We start from the raw sequence: 18196 nt of genomic DNA on the forward strand, positions 1-18196 counted from the left end.
TGATGAACAGCCTGATTCTTCATGCTGAAACTCATGGCCAAGGGAAATTCAAACAAGAGACCCAACAGAGACTCAAGACTGGAGTCCAGGATACAGTTAACATCCACACCTCGGCCCTCAGGAGGACACGAGAGTCCAAATACAATTGGAGCATCCAGAGAAAAGGAATGCTAAGTGGCTGAAATGAGGCCTACCACCCTTGAGCATCATGCTAGGTCTAAACATCAAGTAACCATCTTGATTGATTTCCACAGTATGGTCTGAGAGTGGAGAAGGAAGAGAGAGAGAGAGAGAGAGAGAGAGAGAGAGAGAGAGGGAGGGAGGGAGAGAGAGAGGGAGGGAGGGAGGGAGAGAGATGTTAACTCTCTAACTTTGTTCCATCAGTTGGACGGTTAGATCATATTTTCCTTCCTCAAGTGTTCTAAAATAGAAAGCAGCATCTGCCTTGTATTGTTAGATTTTATGTGTGTGTGTTGGTGTTATGTGCTAGTAGCTCTTCCATACGCTGAACTCAGCATATAAAGGAAGCCATGCTTAAGTAGGTGTCAACATTGGATGCAAATGAGCTGACTTTGGACGCCTAAGGAGCTCTTGAGGCCAGAGGCCAGCAGGTCTCCTATGATTGCAACCAGGGTGTTCTTTAACCTGCTCGGCCACAGGATTTTGGAAGCGTTTATCCCAACAGGAATGAGAGCACTGGGAAGAACTGGCTCAGGCTGAGGTCATCAGCCATGCACAGCAAAGCTTTCCAAAGTGAAGTTCAGGAACTAGTGCCAAGTGTTTGCTACTGGCAATAATGTAAGAGCAAGACCAAGATTAAGCCCTGAGAACCCCTTACAGAACTGGACATTGCCACCACCTCCAAGTATGCAGCCTGGTGCTTTACAAAAGCAGTGGTAGTTTTGAAAAATTGGAAGTTAAAACAAACACTTGCTTCTTCGCATCGGATGGTTCGAGAGGCACTATTAGTAATACTGTGTGAACTGCTGCCTGCTGCCCTATCACACCCTCAAGATGGGAAGGGAAGTGGGTCCTGGGAGCAACTTGATTACTTTAATAAAAAAAAAAAAAATTTAAGAATACCAAGTACAGTGGTCCCCCATCCAGGGTTTCACTCCCCACAGTTTCAGTTCCCTGAGGCCAACTTTTATTTCAATATATGGTTATGGTTATAATTGTCCTATGTTATTGTTGGCTATTGTTAATTTCTTGATGTGCCTAATTTAGAAATGAAACTTCATCATAGGTATGTATGCAGAGGAAAAAACAATGTACAGGGCCTGGTATTGTCCATCCACAGTTCCAGGCATCTGTGCAACACCTTGTCACATGTCCCCCAAGGACAACTGGGGTGGGGTGCTACTCTGTTGCACTTTTATGCTCAACTCTTATTTCTGATTTCCCAAATCACTCAGTCTTAGAATAAGAATCCAAGGGCTTTGGAATTCAGCCTTCTGTAGCTCACCCTCACTCAACAGAAATCAAGTCAACAAAAGAGAAAAAGAACAATCATTGCGGAGCATCTGAGTTTGGAGGCCCAGACACTTAATCACACCAGGGCCACCAATTACAGCTTCAGTAACTGAGTCCACGCTGATGCATGAAGAGCCTTCCATAAACACTGATTCTTTGCCATCAAAATCATCCTGCAGGCCTTCTGAGTCTTTATTCTAAGGTCGGGCAGCAAGTAGTGTAAAGTTGTAATACAAGTGGCCAAGAATTCAAAATCAGCTCTTTTCACTAGGCCAAAACACTTTAATGAGCATTGTGAGAGCCGGATTAGCTGCCTATAGCTGCAGAAGAAATATAATATCCTGCTGTTCAGGAAAGGGTTTGAAGACCTTCTCATACTAAAAAGCTTAACAATTTGATTCAGAGAGAAATCTTAAGTTTGCATATACAACGGCCTTTATGTCACTTCCAAAGGAACTTTAATCTCCTTCAAGCACATAGTAGGCCTGCAATTTTCTGCACCCTTGTAGGCAGGTGTAGCTGTGTGATGTGCTCTTCCCACTGATTGTGAGTGAGCCCATACTTGCTTCACCATCTCCTCTCTTTCCCTTCTACAAAGCCACAATGTCCCAGGTGACAGCTGCTTAAGGCCTGGGTACTGGGGTGAAAATAACAACCCACACAGGATGCATGGTAAACATGAGAAAGAAATTCCACTGTTTTGAGCCGCTGGGCTTTGGTGACTGCTTGTTACCTCAGCTAACCTCGTTGCTTCTGACTGATAACAGCACAGAATGGATTTCCCCACCTTCTTTACTCAAGCACCAACTTTGTTACTATTTAAAATACAGTAGTGTAAGACTAAGTAAAGAAGCCTAGTCTTAAACATATGGAAAGGATTACATATTTAACTGCACCAGAATGGAGAAAAACATTGACACAGTGGGCCTGACTGTGATTTCTTTGAAAGACCTGCTTACAAGTGTGGTCTTCAGCTGGCTTCTAGGAACTTGGATATGAAGAGAGTTCCCAACACCCTAACGTGACTCCTGGTACCCAAACTATTTGCAAAAAACAATGTGACTTATGGTGAAGACCCGTTCTCCTCCTGAGCGCCCAGAATTTTGTGGGCTGGGCAGTAATTGCTTCCATGACAAGCCTCCCAAGAAAAGCTCTGGGCACTGAGTCTCTAAGGAATTTCCCTGGTAGGCAGCATTTCCAGTCGGTTATCACAATTCACTCCACTGGGGGAGAACCGTGGAAGCTCGGGCTGGGTTCCTCAGACATTGCACCTTTGCTGATTTGGCTTCGTGTCATTTCATGGCAATCATGGGTCAGACTACGTGCTGAGTCCTGGTCAGTCAGCAAACCTGGAGGTGGCTTGGGGACCGAGGACACAGCACCAAAATCAGTCCCTTCAACATTACTTGTGGGAGAAAGGCAGACAATGCTTCTGTTTGTGGGAGACAAATAGATACTTCCTTTATATGTAAAGTACCATGTGTTATTAAACAATCCATTCCCATGATATCCCTGTTTTCATGATATAGAATCCCAGTGATTCAAGAGAAGGAATTGAAAGCTGAAGTCTTAAAGCATAGCTTTTCTTCCCAGTTTGGCGGCTCTCCATAGCACTGGGGCCAGATGTGTTCTGTTTTAAACAGGCCCCAAAGACTTTTTATTGAATTGTAAATAAGTGCACGTTTGCACAGGAAATGCTATAACTCAAACACCAACACCAAAGATCAAAGACAGACAAACCTACCGTAATTATCAGCGGCTGCATCAGACTTCTCAATCTGAATATTCTGAGTGACTTTTGGAAAAATTTCAATTTCTTTATACAGCTGCAAACGACAAAGAGGAGTCTGATTAGGATTTCATCAAAAATAACTTCTTAGGAATGGTCATCATTTTGTAAATCTATTTTTTCATGATTGATACTTAAATGGAAATTCATATCACATCACAATCTTCTCATTGGATGGAACCTATTAAGAGTCAAAGCAGCAACTAGAACTCACATTGGCAAACTTAGCTACAGCTTGGTTTCTACATAATTCCCTAACATCACTCTTTGTGTCCATTCTTTACTCATCTATCTCAGAACTGAAAAATAATGCTAAAGTCATCAAAATCCCTAGTACTGGGGTGGGAAACCTTAACGAGGTTGTTAGATGCCATCATGGGTGGCATGGAAGTAGGAGAAATCTCTGTGCTCCCATTCTTCTCTGCTCATGTAGGACTTTTATCTAAAAAGCTCACCAGGGTACAGACAGGTAGAGACAAAAGTTAGCCTTGAAACAGACAACAAATTACATAAGCAGAAGGTGTTCTCTTTTAGCCACGGAACTTCAGCAAAATTAGCTAGAAAAATTAAGTACCTAAATTAATTTCCCATCTATAAACTCAAGAGAAAGAGTTTTTGGCTTCCTCTAAAGCTGAAGTTATTTCCACTATGCTATGATCCTCCCAGGCAGGGTCCTGAGTACCAGAGTAAAGAAAAACAACATGCTTAGGTAAGTAAGCCAAAACTTGCAATTCGAAATTAAAGATGAAATTCCAAAAATATGTCAAAGGCTCTTAAACACTGTTATTTGATTGTGGAATGAAGACAGAATTTGTCCCATGGTAAATAACAGAAAAATCTGTCCTATAGCAGTAACACATTCATAGTGAAGAGTTAAACCTGCCCCCATCTCTCACCACCCACTCATTGACCCATAAATCATCTTATTCGAGCATGTAGGAAAGAATGCCAGTTCTTTTCACTTACTTACTTTGGCCATTTGAGAAGACTTAAGTACTGAGTACTAAGACTAAGCAAGAGTACTCAGGACCCAGGAGCCCAGAAAACAGCCCAGATTTGTTTCCACACCCTAATGTAAGGCAGATTCCAGCAAATGAAATGTGCTAAGGGTAAAAGTGAATGTGGTTGTATTTGTATACTTCATAAATGCTTCCTAAAAATAAATTCCTCAATTAGAAGAAATCAATTATACTGATTTTTAGTTCAGGAAAATATAGTCACCAAAATCATAAATATCAAACTCAGTACAGTTAATATATATCATCAAACCACAGAATGCTCACTGAAACATTATCCACTGGGTTCAGGTCAGCTGAGCTGCAGCCTTAGTCTTATTTTCTTAAACATCCTTGAGAGCCAAGCCTTTCCCCCAGGTGGCAGTGTTTACTGTTCCAATCATCTCTGCAAAGACCAAGAAGGAAGAGGGCTTTGTGCAGTCTTTCCTATTCTTGCACAATACCACCTACTTCTCTTTGGAATTGGTGTGAAAATGCTCCTGTCTCTTGCTGGTATTGGATGATACCTTGGTGATCTGTGAACAGCCCCTGGACCACAGTCCTTCTTAGGCTGGTTGGACTAAAGCCAGGTTTAGTAAAAAGCTCTAATAAAATATATTTCAAGAAGGGGTTGTGCTTGAAAATGTATTTTCAACTACAACACCTGGAGCTAGAAACATTTGAAATTCAGTCATTTTATTCATAAATACCTTTAATAATTTCCTTTTCTTGATTAAAACAATGATGTTGAACATTTCCCTGTTTTTAAAAAAAGTAGATCAAAAGATCACCAGGTTTGAGGCAAGTCTCTGCAGGCAACTGAGTTCTTACAAAGTCAATCATTCTTCCTATGTCTCCTTGGGGTGCCCCAGACCAAGCCACCATCACCTCTTGTCTCAACTTTGGCTCCCTGGGCTCCTATCAGTCTGCCTGCTCAGGGTCTTACACCTTATGGCCCACAAGGCAGCCACAGGAGCCCACTGCAACAGAATTTCATACAGTCATCTCTGAGTAACACAGGAGACTGCTTTCGGAACTTTCCCTACATAAGGGACACTCAAATCACTATGTAAAGTGGCATAGTATTTGCATCTAACCAATGGACAACCTCCGATATACTTTAAATCACTTGCTTATAATATCCAATACAATGTGAATGCTATGCAAACAGTTGCTACAATATATTGCACAGGGAATAAGGACAAAAACAATTCTGTACCTGGTTTGACGCAGGTGGGACCAGCACATGCCTAACTACATAGTACAGACCAACGACAATTAAATTTTTGGGTTGTTAATATCTGCAACCAGCAGTTGGTGTACTCCACAGATGCTGAACCTGTGGGTATGGAAGCCATCTATAATCTCCCTTCTCTCCTGAGGCTCCCTTCTCACTTAGGCCCTGCATGGCCTGTCTTGCTCCCTGCCCCCTTCCCCCTCAGCATCCCGCCTTACTTATCCTCCCCACTCATCCTCCTCACAGACCAGGTAAGCTACCTCCTCCCCTGCCTTCTCTGCCCCCTCAAAGACACTTTTGTATAAAACTCCGCTAAGACTCAGGTCCTCAATTTCCTCACATCTAAGCTTGCAGGTGCACCATCTCTCTACATCCATTTGCTCTAACTTTATTGACTTGTTTTTATGTCACCATCTCTGAAAACTGGATAGAGGTCCTAGCAGAAGCCAGGATTTTTCCTTTTTCTTTTTCTTTTTCTTTTTTTTTTTGCAGGGGGTGGGGTGGTGGTGGTGGTAGTGGTGTCTGTATATCCACAGTGTCTAAAATAGGTAGGATTGTGCCAGGCACACAAATCTAAATAAATATTTGCTATCTAAATGAATAAATAAATTGATTAGTATTTCTGCAAGCTCTTTATTCCCACTTGTCACTTGAAGAAAAAACCCATTTAGTGTTGGTTTTTGACAAGCCTGTGCTTGTGCAACTAGGTTCATGATTATTCCCTGGGCTGAACCTGACGATCAACTAATCATGAAAAAGTAGCCAAACGGGGTCACTTAACACAAGCAGCAATGCAGATAAATAGATAGCTATTCCTGGTTATTCATAAACAGGAGACTCTCCTGACCACCAAAATAAAAATACTAGACCCTTCAAAATAGTCTTTCAGACCTAGTACCCACTTTTGCTAATAATTATTGATCTTACTACTAATGATGGTTGACAGGAACAATGGCATAGAATGAAATATTTAGAGGGCTCATATATGAATGAGTTGTTTCTAAGGGAATGGCTTCAAACGCCTGCATGTTCCCCCAGGACACCGACATCAGAACAGGGTGGGCTGGGGGAACAATGAACAGTGCATGGACTGATGCCTGTTCAGAATTGGGATGATAACGTGAGTATCTGGAAACTCTCAGAAGCTGTCTAGACTGCCATGTGTTCAGAAGACCCTGCCTCCGGATGCTATTATACCCAGCATTAATGGCCTAGAGCAGGAATTCAGGACCCAGGACCCAAGGATAGAATTCACATGGTCTGTGAACCTGGATGTTTGGTGGTGGTGGGGGGTGTCTTTTATACTTACAAGCCTTTAGTTGAAAGTGCCTGGTGAAGCCTCTAGATCCCTTCTCAGAATAATGCTTCCATTGCACATGGCAATGAAAGTGAGCATCTCCTTCAATCATAAATGCACACAGGCAACCAAGAGCCATACATCACCAGTGCCCGTGACTTTGTCATGAATAGAAATCAGTTATTTTCAAACCACATTCCAGTTGTTACTAATATCTCAAGGTATTACAAAGGTCATCACTACTGCAGAACAGCTACTACTAGACCTATCACCAGGCCTTGTCATTTAGTGAGCACATATATGATCTTAATTAAAAAAATATTTTGGTAACTACTTTACTATAACTAAGCCATGTGCAAAGGAAGCATTATTCTGAGAAGGATGTAGAGGCTTTACCAGGCAGCCAAAGCTATCCAAAGCACAAAAAGGTTAAGAACCTTAGGAAAAAATGGAGCAAGATAGCAAGCAATATTATGGTATTTGCTTTCTTAGGGTCTCTGGGCTGGAGGTCCCCTGAAACAGGGCAAGAGAAAACCATGGTCTCTCTCTCTCTCTCCTTTGTGTGTGTGTGTGTGTGTGTGTGTGTGTGTGTGTGTATTTTTTTTTGGGGGGGATACTAGGGTTGAACTCAGGGGCACTTAACCTCTGGGTCATATCCTCAGCCCCTTTTATATTTTTATTTAGAGACAGGTTCTTGCTGAGTTGCTTAGGACCTTGCTCAGTTGCTGAGGGTGACTTTGAACTCCAATCCTCCTGCCTGACTCCTGAGCTGCTGGGATTACAGGCATGCATCACCACGCCTGACTTCAGATTTTTATTTTTTTTTAATTATAACATGTACAGAGCAATTGTAGATCCAAACAGACTAAACCTGGCACACCTTAGTCTTCTATGTTGAATAATACCATACAATAGCCAAGATGTAAAAATAAAATAAATCAATAATTTCAAAATAATGTCTCATACCAGCTCTTTGTGTGTATAGGTCATGGTAATTAGCAAGGTATAATCTCTGTAATTTAGGATGGAAACAATTCTCTAACCTCCAGGATACAAAGTGTTCACCCTATCAGCTATTCCAAGGTTATCAGCAAGGCATTTCCCTTTTGGGGGTTTATCTGGGAGTGGAGGGCAAGGTTGAGGCAGTGTCTTGCTATGTTTCCCAGGCTGCCCTCAAACTCCTTGGCTCAAGCGATCCTCCTGCCTTAATTTCCAGTCATTGGAACTACAGGTGCATGCCACCATGCCCAGCTGATGTTTCCCTTTTTTAAGGAAGAAAACAGACTTTCCTTTCTCTATTCATAAAGCACAAATACTGGGCTTGTCTTCACATCAGAAAAAGAATAGATCAGCTACTTTCTGTTGAATGCAGCTTCTTGTATCAACACTTATTAAGTGATGGCTAAAAATGGACTCATTTTGATCCTCTTCTATTGCATAACATGACAAGATTGTTACAAAAGCACATCCTTCTTTTATGTATCCTTAAAAACACTTAAAGTGACCCCAGGTAACCTTTTAGGATGACAGAAATGTTCCCAATTATGATTGAGGTGTGGAGACATGACTGTATACATTTGTCAAAACTCATCAAATTGTGTTCTGAAAACCCGTGAGAGTTTCATTACATGTAAAGTATACTCCAATAAAGTTGCCTTAAAACATCACTAAATCTTTAAATTATGCTTCTTCCCCTTTCCAAAAAGAGAACATTGGGTTTATCTTTTCAGTTCTAGTCTCTGGTGAAGTTGAAGTCCTCCTAGTATCTATCATTCACACATGCACAGCAGGCAGCAGTGGGCCCCCAGAGGCATGACTGAGTACACACCAAGCAGAAAGATCTCCAAAAGGGAGGTTCCTTGCTCCCCAAATCATTCTTTACTGGAACTAAAAAAATGCACCACCCAGCTAGAAAAAGGAACTTGTCACCAGTTTATTAGAATCACAACCATTAGCATCTACTATGTGAGTCATTCTCTCTAATCTTTGTTAAACCCCAGACATGAAGTACGGTCATCTCATGACTTTGCCAAGTCCAAATGTCAGTATGCAATAGGACTGATGTAGGAAGCCAGGAGGTCTGGTTCAGAATTCATGTCCCGTGAAAACACACAACTGTCCCCAGGAATCTGTCTGAATAGAGTTCCATCAGGTTGGGACACACAATGAGATGGCAGGTTTATTCACCCACAAGATTTGACCCTTTTGGTTTTGCTATGCATGTGGAAGTCACAGAAAACTGGAGTTAGAGAGTTTGTTCTGACAACAGCCAGTTGATTTCAGAGTTACAACTGAAAATAGAAGACCATCAATGCTGCCAGGAGACTTGGTAATAGGGGTTAAAATTCCCAGAGGTGGCTCTGGATTTCAGTGTCTCACGATGGCACAGCAATGCACCTCAGACAAGCAGAGGTAGCATTTCCACTCTGGAAACTCCGTGCTACGTAAGGCCACTGCCACCAACTTCAGAGCTCCCGATGAAGCTCATTTATTCTACAACTCTGTTCCTCTCCACCAGTTACAATTAACACAAGTGCACAGATAATTTGAAAATAATCTCCTACAGAATGTGCTTGGACAACAGTCATAAACATTACCAGCTCATAAATGTCCTCCTCGGGCTGCGGGATGTAGAACTGCATTTTGTTTTCTATTAGAAATTTCAGACGCAGGTAATGAGCAGAATGATCCAGTTGATGTGTCTGGGACAAAAAGAGAAGAAAGCGTCTGTTCAGTAGGAAATAGGAATGACTAGGTGCCCGCCAACATGTGATCATGCCTCCCAAGAACAAAAGAGATTTGTTACTGCAGAGAGGGCGACATTTCTATATTTCTTGTAAGGTTTGCATTCCAAACTCAGAATGAACATTACTGTTCCTTGAACTCATTAGTAAAATTCCATAAGCATCACAGGATTTCATGGAACCAAGCGAGTCACATCGTCACTTCTATTTGATTCACTGCGCTGTTTATCACTGGTTTTCAGCAAAAATTACCAAAGAGGCCCCCAGACATAGTTTCATATGTACATGGGTGATTAAAGAAGAGTGAGAAGAAAGAAATACGTATCATGAAAGAAAAAAATCTGGGCCCAGGCAAAGTTGGTTTTTTAACCAGGTAGAAGGAGGTGGACAGTTATTAACCATTCGTTTGCAAGTATGTCAGTGTGAATATAGGCATTTGGATTCAGTCGGATGCACTATTCCCCGTGAGACTCCCTCTGGGTCAGTGCAATAGGCACGCGTCCCACTCTGGAAGCACACCAAATTACTTGATGGAGGAAAAGTATCCTCCCACAGTTAAGGACTGAAATTCCAGGGTTTCTCTTTTGGTCCAGGATGGGTCAATGGATTTTCTCTATCTAAAAAGTCATCCTTGAATTAATTTTTATAAAAAAAGAAACAATGATAACATGGTTGTATAAATAATTCCCAAGACACAGTTAAGAAGATAACAGAGGAAAAAGAAAACGCTCTTCAAAATTTTACTTGGCAGTGTGAAAATACATTGCCATAGAGAACATGTTTACATGGAACAATGTTTTTAAGTGTCATATCTTTTAAAGATACATCCTAAAGTACTGAGAGATGAAGGATGGGATGTTTGGGATTTGCTTCTAAAACAATCCAGACTGTGACTTATCACTGTGACTCATCACGTTATTCTCTGACTTTATAGGAATCTTGAGATTTTTCATCAAATAAATAAAAATCACTTATACTTAAAGCTCTACAGATGAGAATTATTCAAAATAAATGAAACTAATTTTAATTTTAAACTAATTTTAACTGGTTCTACAGGCTTCCCACTTGCCCTACAATCCCTCTTCCAAATGTGTAAAAATATGTCTATGCATATATATGTGTGTGTGTATATATATGTATACCTATGTATATCGAGATATAGATACACACAAAAATATGTATTTCAAGGCTGGATAAACAGCATTCCAACACTTATTTTAATCACATTCACTTAATCAGATCTTATAAGTGTGCCAGACATGGTGTGAAGTACTGAGAATACAGAAATTAATACGAAAAAATGCAGTTCTCTGCAGCGTGCATGGCTGGGAGAAGGGGTGAGCAGAAAAGGAGTGGTGGTTTAGCTTTGTAAATATAAACGCACATGTAAGACAGGTACCCTGTATTATTCCTAAAGCACACTTCTGGAAAGTGGAAATCAGCTGCCCCTGTACACTCAGAAGGATGATAAAGACTCTTTCTATTGGTGATTCCTGAGAACCCCCATTCTGTATCCCATTCCTAGGTATCATGAGAGTTTGAAGCCCACTGAGCTGAACACAAGTGCCATTCAGCGGCCCATTTTTGGTCACCTGGCTTGCATCCTGTTGCAATCTGTATTTGATACCGGATGCTATTGTCAGACAGACCCAGGACTGTTGATGCCAAAGGCAATAGGAGGGGATGGATAAACCCAGGGAATATAAAACAGAGAAGTTTGAAGAGCGCTGCCTACTGCTTGTGGGAGAGATACCAAGACACATAAACAGCAAAAAGAAATCATACTATTTAGGGTGATAAACAACAACAACAAAAAAATGTTTTTTTCCCATAAGACAGAGGAGTGGCATATGCTTCCCATCTGCCCAGGTCTTCAATGAAATCATCAATGAGACACTAAAGGTCTAGGTCACAGTCTATTCCAGGCCGAGATGGAAGGAAAGCAAGTGAAGTTTCATGGGGTCTTAGGAACAGGGACACATCCACTGGGAAATGTAATTGATAGCAGTAATTAAGGATTCTGTGGACACTTCTCATGAGGCTGCCACGTACACAGGCCACCTTCGGGCCCAAAGAGCAGCCTCTCCTAATAAGACCCTGGTATCTGGAACCTCGTGTGAGGGAGAGTCGAACCACTATCAGAGTCCAGAGGGCTTCAGGTGGCCCCAGTGCAGAGTACAGATCCTCATCACCTCCCCAAATGCTAGCATGCCCGCAGCACCTCTACACTGATACAGAGAAGGTTAAATGCTGGTGTGTTAGCTCACATAAGCTGCATAATACAGCACAGACAGCAAAAGCACAATAAATAGAGCGATGGTAATAAGGGTGATTCTTGCTACACCCCCACCCCCCACCCCCACCCCACTATCCAATATAATGGCTTTACTTGAAGCCTAAGAACCCTTCATTTGGCCTGAAAAAGGTTACTCTAAAAACAGGATGCTGGATTAATATTCCAGTGCATCTTCCCACTTTGATAAAAGTTTCTGAATTTTGAACCCTTGTAGTCACGGCTGGTTTAAAATAAAGAACGAATCCTAATGAACTAATTAAATCAGATCATCAGAAATCTCCAGAAGGATATTGTGCTCCTCAATATCAAGGCAGTCAAATAACCAACCATGTTCACAACACATCTTTGTGAAAAAAGAATTCCAAATGTGAATGAATATTTTAGGATTGTGATTCAAATATGTGACCTGCTTTAGGCTTATTAAACATTCAAGAAAAAAATATCCTAACAAGAGAAATTCAGTTTGGAAATAATTTAAATAGTACAAATTTGTTTCCCAATGTACATTTTCTTGAGTTACTTAGAGAGCACTGGATTCATTTTTCAGGCAAGGCAGCTGCAAATTATACCATAAAATAAATAGTACTGCAGAGCAATTTTAGTTTAGTTGGAATAATTTTTTAAAATCAGTATCTTACTACAACTAATTCAAAGGATGAAATAGCAAAACACAATGTAGATGGTTCTGTAAACAGTGCTAGCCATTAAAATAAGTAAGAATGTATTGTTATGGATCTTCTAACCCATCATGTTTTGCTCTTCCACTTCTCTTCGTTTCAGTGAAACTGGTGTGGGAAACATATAAACATGCAGTTACTGAACACAGAAATCCATGCACACACAGAATAGGCAAGGTGCTACTGCAGAATTTCCAAAGATATTTTCCTTTGTCTTTCAAGCGACCTTTTATTTTTTAAATGCCAATCATTTTTAGGATATCCAGAGCCATAGACCAACATAGTGAAAGCAAGAAATAAAACAGACACCATGTCACACATGAATAATATCAGTGAATATGAATGAGAGAATTTTTTGCAATTATCTTTATAATTGCAATAATCCAAATAAATCCACTTCTAGGCCCACATGGTTACCTGTTATATTTAATAACAATCATTCAAGTAGCATCTATAACATGAAATGTAGATCTTGAAACATTTACTATACCAGAACTTGACTGGTGATCAGATGGCAGATGGCAAACTGATGGGAAATGATGTGGATCAGAGAGAATAGGAAAGAGAATGAGCTGAATGCAAGAGACAGAAGAAAGAGATTGATTATTAAATATTAGAGGAAGCATCCATTGCCAACATTGAGCATGACAATAATGAAATAAAGACATGCATTCTTATAAGCATCTTTGCTTTCAATCCCTCCTTCAAAAACAAAACAACAAAAGAACCCCACTCACCATTAGATCAGATCATTAATAACATGTGGCACTGTTCCCCCATTATCTCTTTCCCTCTTAAGAATCAAATCGGTTCCACTAATTACAATAAAGTGTTTTCCAAAAAAGAGGCAAGCTTTAGAAGACACCTGGCTCTAAGCACACGATATAATTTATCCTCCATAGATGATTTTCCAGGGAGCCTCAGTTTCTTAAAGCGTACTGTAAAAGTTTTGCATTTTTAAATGCTTGACATGTACACTTGTCCCACAGCATGTTCTTTATTTTTGTTTGTATGTTTGGGGAAAAGAAATGAAGACTCAGGGAATATTAGCAGGACAACCTTTTATTGTTGGAGAAAGGGACTTGTACCTTAATGATGCCATCAGAAACATTCATGTGGCAGAAATAAATATCTTATAGAGGAAGACAAACTGGCAGTTAAAATGTCCATCTTTCATTGTCTCAGTTTTTACCAAAGGTAAAGCTTGAAAAGTATCTAAAATTGGGCCAATCATTCATTGCTCTTCTCACTGATCAGTTTCCAAGCAATCAATGGTTGCCAGAAAAGCATGGCTTAATCTTTGATTCCTGGTGGAGTCTAAAGAGGACAAGCACAGGTCACTGCAAGTCCATGCTATGCCCTGCAAACACCTCCCAGGCTTTGGCTTCTACAAAAAAGTCCAGAGTCCTGCTTCTAACACCTTCAGCTACAGATCTGAGAATAACTCCCACAGCTCTGCAGAATATTAAGAGCTAGTTAAAGAACTGTGCTTCTATAAATAAAAGAATGCAGAAATCCTCAATAAGCCAATTTTGCTAAAAAATTAAAATGAACAATTACGAACAGATGTCATTATCTTTAAAAGTTAGAACTCACTTACATGAAGCAATCAAAGTATGTGTAAGGTGACAAAATTTATTTTTAACATCTACATGGGGGCTGATTTTAGCTTGTCCTGAAACCAGTGTCTGTTCCACTTGCCCTCCACACAAGACCACTTGAAAGGCTGATTTGCACTGGGCTGTTACATTTCCCCCACTCGTAGGAAGAGCCATATTTTCTCCTTAAAAGGGCTCTCTTAATTTGTTTCTTTAAAAACACATAAATTGATCATAGAACTACAAAGGTCCTTTGTGAGTGAAAGTTATTCAATATCTACAAATTGAGGATCGAATGAAGAAGTATCATCCACTCAACTTCTTTGAGAATAGAATGATAGAAGTGTTTTCTGCTCTCCCTTTTTTAGTGCCAGTAAATACTAATCCACTCCCCTGAGAATATATTCTGTATTCTTCTGAGTCTTATGGACTTTCCTTGCTGAAGACTGACCCCGGTTCTTAAGAGTTTTTGTGACTGCCCACTAGCACGCTGGGAAACTCCCAGGTTTGGAGCACCCACTAGGCTCAGTCTCTCCCTTGCATCTGAGAGTGACATGAGCTCAGGCAAGGTAAGGAGGCTCTCTGAGACTCCCTTTCTCCACCTGTAAAATGGGCAAGTAACTGCTCTTTCTCAGACTTGATGTGACTACTCAATAAAACCATCTCCAAGCTGTTGCTTTGGTAAAAATAAAAACAGGCACATAATGCCCTCACTCAAGGGTATTCATCTGGTTGTGCTCCAGGGGGGGAAAAATGAAACTAGGTTCACCTTGAAAAAGATCAAGATATTTCTATAGCTTAAGGTGAAAGGTGAGGAATTGAGTTCAATCAAAACAAAAACAGACCAACAAACCCACAACAGGCTAATTCTGTTTTCACATTAAGAATTTCCCAGCACAGAGGTCAAACTTACACTCCCTTTAGTGTTTCCCTTCTTTCAAGATGCCTATGATGTATCAATTGCTGATTAAAGGGCATGCACAAAACAGTATCCATAATATGACCTTACTAAATATGTGTATGTGTAGGAAAAAAAATGGAAGAACATTGAAATGTTTACTGTGGTTATTTTTGAATTTTGTAAATAAGGTCCTGAATAGCACAGTGATGTGCTGTCTTGTTCTTAGATTTTCTAAAATGTAAGGATGTGATATTGCAAAAAACACACACATTTTGAAAGAAGTTAGAAGAGTTCCTTTCCTCCCAAAGGGGAAGTTCCTCCAAGATTATTATGCATATCATCCTAAAAGCAGGCAAAAGGCAGCTCTGAAAAGAAATGGAAATGGGTTTTAAGTGCTGCCTCCTTCTATACGACCAAGTTTCCATATGTACCTTAGAAGAATCCTTCGCTTCATTCTGCTTTTCTCAGGGAAACAATCTAAAGTAGCTCCATACCTTGCAGATGAGCTCCAGGGTGTCCCGTGCAGTGTCACCTGGCCGGACAACGGTCAGAGCTGGCTGATTATTGGGCAGACAGAACCAGGAAGGACTGAAATATTCGTGGACCCAAATGTCGCAGTCAGGATTGTGCTGGTGGACACTAGGTAAGACCACTTCTTTCTCCCTCTGTAATAAGAAGTCAGGTCAGCAGAGCTGCAGCTGTCAGTCTCTCACATCCCAAGGCCCCAGATTTTGCACACAGGGATTATCTAGTTCCAGGAAGTCAGCCCAGGGCAGAAGAGGTGGTGGGAGGCAGGGGAACCCTTGGTGAGAGAGAAACTATTGAGAAAGGAGCATTGTCTGGAGCAGGGCAGGAAGATTTCTGACTTTGAACTTGGCCCCAGGCATTCAAAGTCAAGCACGACATGAATAAGTACTGAAATTTGGAAGAAAGCAAGAAACAGGCCACCTAATCAGCTCAGCTTTATTGCTATTATTTCTTCCACAAAAACATTTTAAGTTTTGGGCCAAGAACTTCAATTAAGAATATGTGCCATGTGAAATTTATACTTCAAAGCAACGATGATGCCTCAAGGGAACTTGTTCATAAAGATAATGTTCCAGCATTACATAATGATAGGTAATGTTGTTTCTGCATAATCCTTGGACAATTCTGGGAAAGGGAGAGCTTTACTTTTGAGATGAACTTCTAAGATTAGAGGAGGGGCCTCATAGCAACCTCCTAAAGGCCACTGAGATGGCTCTGCCCCCCACCACTCAGCCCCCTGTGGCTCTGCTCCTATGGCTTTGCCCCTAAGGCTCTGCCCCCTATGGCTCCACCCCACCACTCTGCCCACTACCCAGTTAAGCCTGAGGATTGGGGAGGATCACCAAGCGCTGGAGTGTCTGGAGCAAAGTATCATTCAATGGCTACATTAAACTTCACACTAAAAAGCTGAATTAGAAAATGCTCCAGAGGTTGATGAAATGTTAGGAACCCAGTGAAATAATGAAGGAAAGAATTATGTTAGATTTCAGCAATGTAAACATGATATCAACAGTTTATATGCCAAGTAGCATGCCTTCATTATTGTTTATAACCAGGCCACTGGTGGGTAAATACATGTCTACAAATTACCAAGAACAAGACCATATCAGAAAATTACAAGAAGGAACAAATTTCCAAATACAGGCTGAGAGGCGGTAACATAATGATTTCCATACATAAAAAGGATCCAAGAATGGGGGAAATGTTTCAGTAAAGGCCACCAAACTAAGCCCAGTTGCAGAAGATAATTTCTGTCTTTGAACACTGTTGCTTTCACAGATAAGTTGGACCCCAGGGAAAGAGCTGTCAAAAAGCAATCAACTTGACTCCATCCCATTAACTATAATTGGAATCTTCCAATGCTGCTCCCACGTGCCACATCAAAAAAAAAGTGCCCCTTAGCACTGGATTAGCCCAAGTTTTGCAGCTAAACTGCTCTTTGAGAATGAGGCATGCTATCCACGAAGTGGGATAAATAAAGAGGTGTCCTGGAAAGTTGGAAAACCCAGAAAGCTAAACAGAAATTCAAAGAAAAAAACCTTTGGTTTCCACCTTCTCTGTGTGGGAGAGGATGTACCATCCTTAAAAATATGTAATAATGTGTTAGATGAGTGGGCCAATCAGAGCTGACCAACTAAATATCAGAAACCATGCTTGTGTTACAGAGAGGCACAACAAATACCGATGCTCAATGACAGGACCCTGATTGGAATTTTTTTTTTTTTTGGTAGCAGAAATTGAACCCAACAGTGCTTAGCCACTGAGCCACATCCCTAGCCATTTTCATATATTATTTAGAGACAAGAGTCTCACTAGGTTGCTTACAGCCTCGCTCAATTGCTGAAGCTGGCTTTGAACCTGTGATCCTCCTGCCTCAGCCTCCGAGCTACTGGGATTACAGGTGTGCACCACCACACCGGGCCTAGCTGTATTTCCAGTATGTCATAATCCACAAACTGCTTGAGGACAAAAGAAAGAAAAGCCACCTGCTGTCACTTTACTCTCTTTCCCGCCCAGAGCCAGAACTCTCCACCGCACTCTGGTTTCTGAGGCTTGGCTCCTTCTAGAATATGGGGCCGTGCCACTGCTGACACTGCTTGGCAACCCAGAGCTGAATTCCATCATCCGAAGTCAGAGAACCAGAGAATCATACCAAGGTAATGTCCTCAACACCAAAACCCCCAAAGAGGCCATTGGTATGACTGCTAGGGTCTGGAAAACTAGAGATGTCCATTTATTTAGAGGTGGAAAAATGTGGCCAAGGCGAGGAAAAAAATCAATGCCTTTATGGACTTTCAATCAGAGCCGTTTAAAAGTGCAAGGTTAAACCAAGTCTGTGAATCTTTAATTGAATACTTGACTTGGGAGGCAGATGCATTTTTTAAAAAGAACATACTATCAGAACATTTCTTTGGAATTAATGGAAGCAAAATAGCATGTGTGGGCAGAGTGAGGGCAATAAGAACTTACCTCCTGGGAATAGAAGTTGTACATAAAAAGGAATTAGCAATGACATAAAATATTCAGCTAACTCAGAACTCAAATTTCCTCTCATATTCTAGTCGGAAACTTTCACATCAAATGATAAGTCTGGAAAATGTTATGTCAGCAGGAGAATGTTCTTATCGACAAGTTTTAAACATGAAATGATTTTTCCATCGC

At 40.9% G+C, this 18196-nt stretch overlaps 1 protein-coding gene across 1 annotated transcript in view; it reads right to left on the reverse strand.

Annotated features, from left to right (window-relative positions):
• The window catches only part of Tiam1 (TIAM Rac1 associated GEF 1), a 131281-nt gene that overhangs the window by 61939 nt on the left and 51146 nt on the right, over positions 1-18196 (reverse strand). The window contains exons 9-11 of the mRNA XM_026393553.2: positions 15502-15672; positions 9389-9493; positions 3218-3299 (exon numbers count right to left, since the gene is read on the reverse strand). Coding sequence (XP_026249338.1) covers positions 3218-3299; positions 9389-9493; positions 15502-15672 — 358 coding nt within the window. The remainder of the gene's footprint in view (positions 1-3217; positions 3300-9388; positions 9494-15501; positions 15673-18196) is intronic.

This window comes from Urocitellus parryii, chromosome 2 (genome assembly GCF_045843805.1).
Source record: "Urocitellus parryii isolate mUroPar1 chromosome 2, mUroPar1.hap1, whole genome shotgun sequence".
Classification (NCBI taxonomy): Eukaryota; Metazoa; Chordata; class Mammalia; order Rodentia; family Sciuridae; genus Urocitellus; species Urocitellus parryii.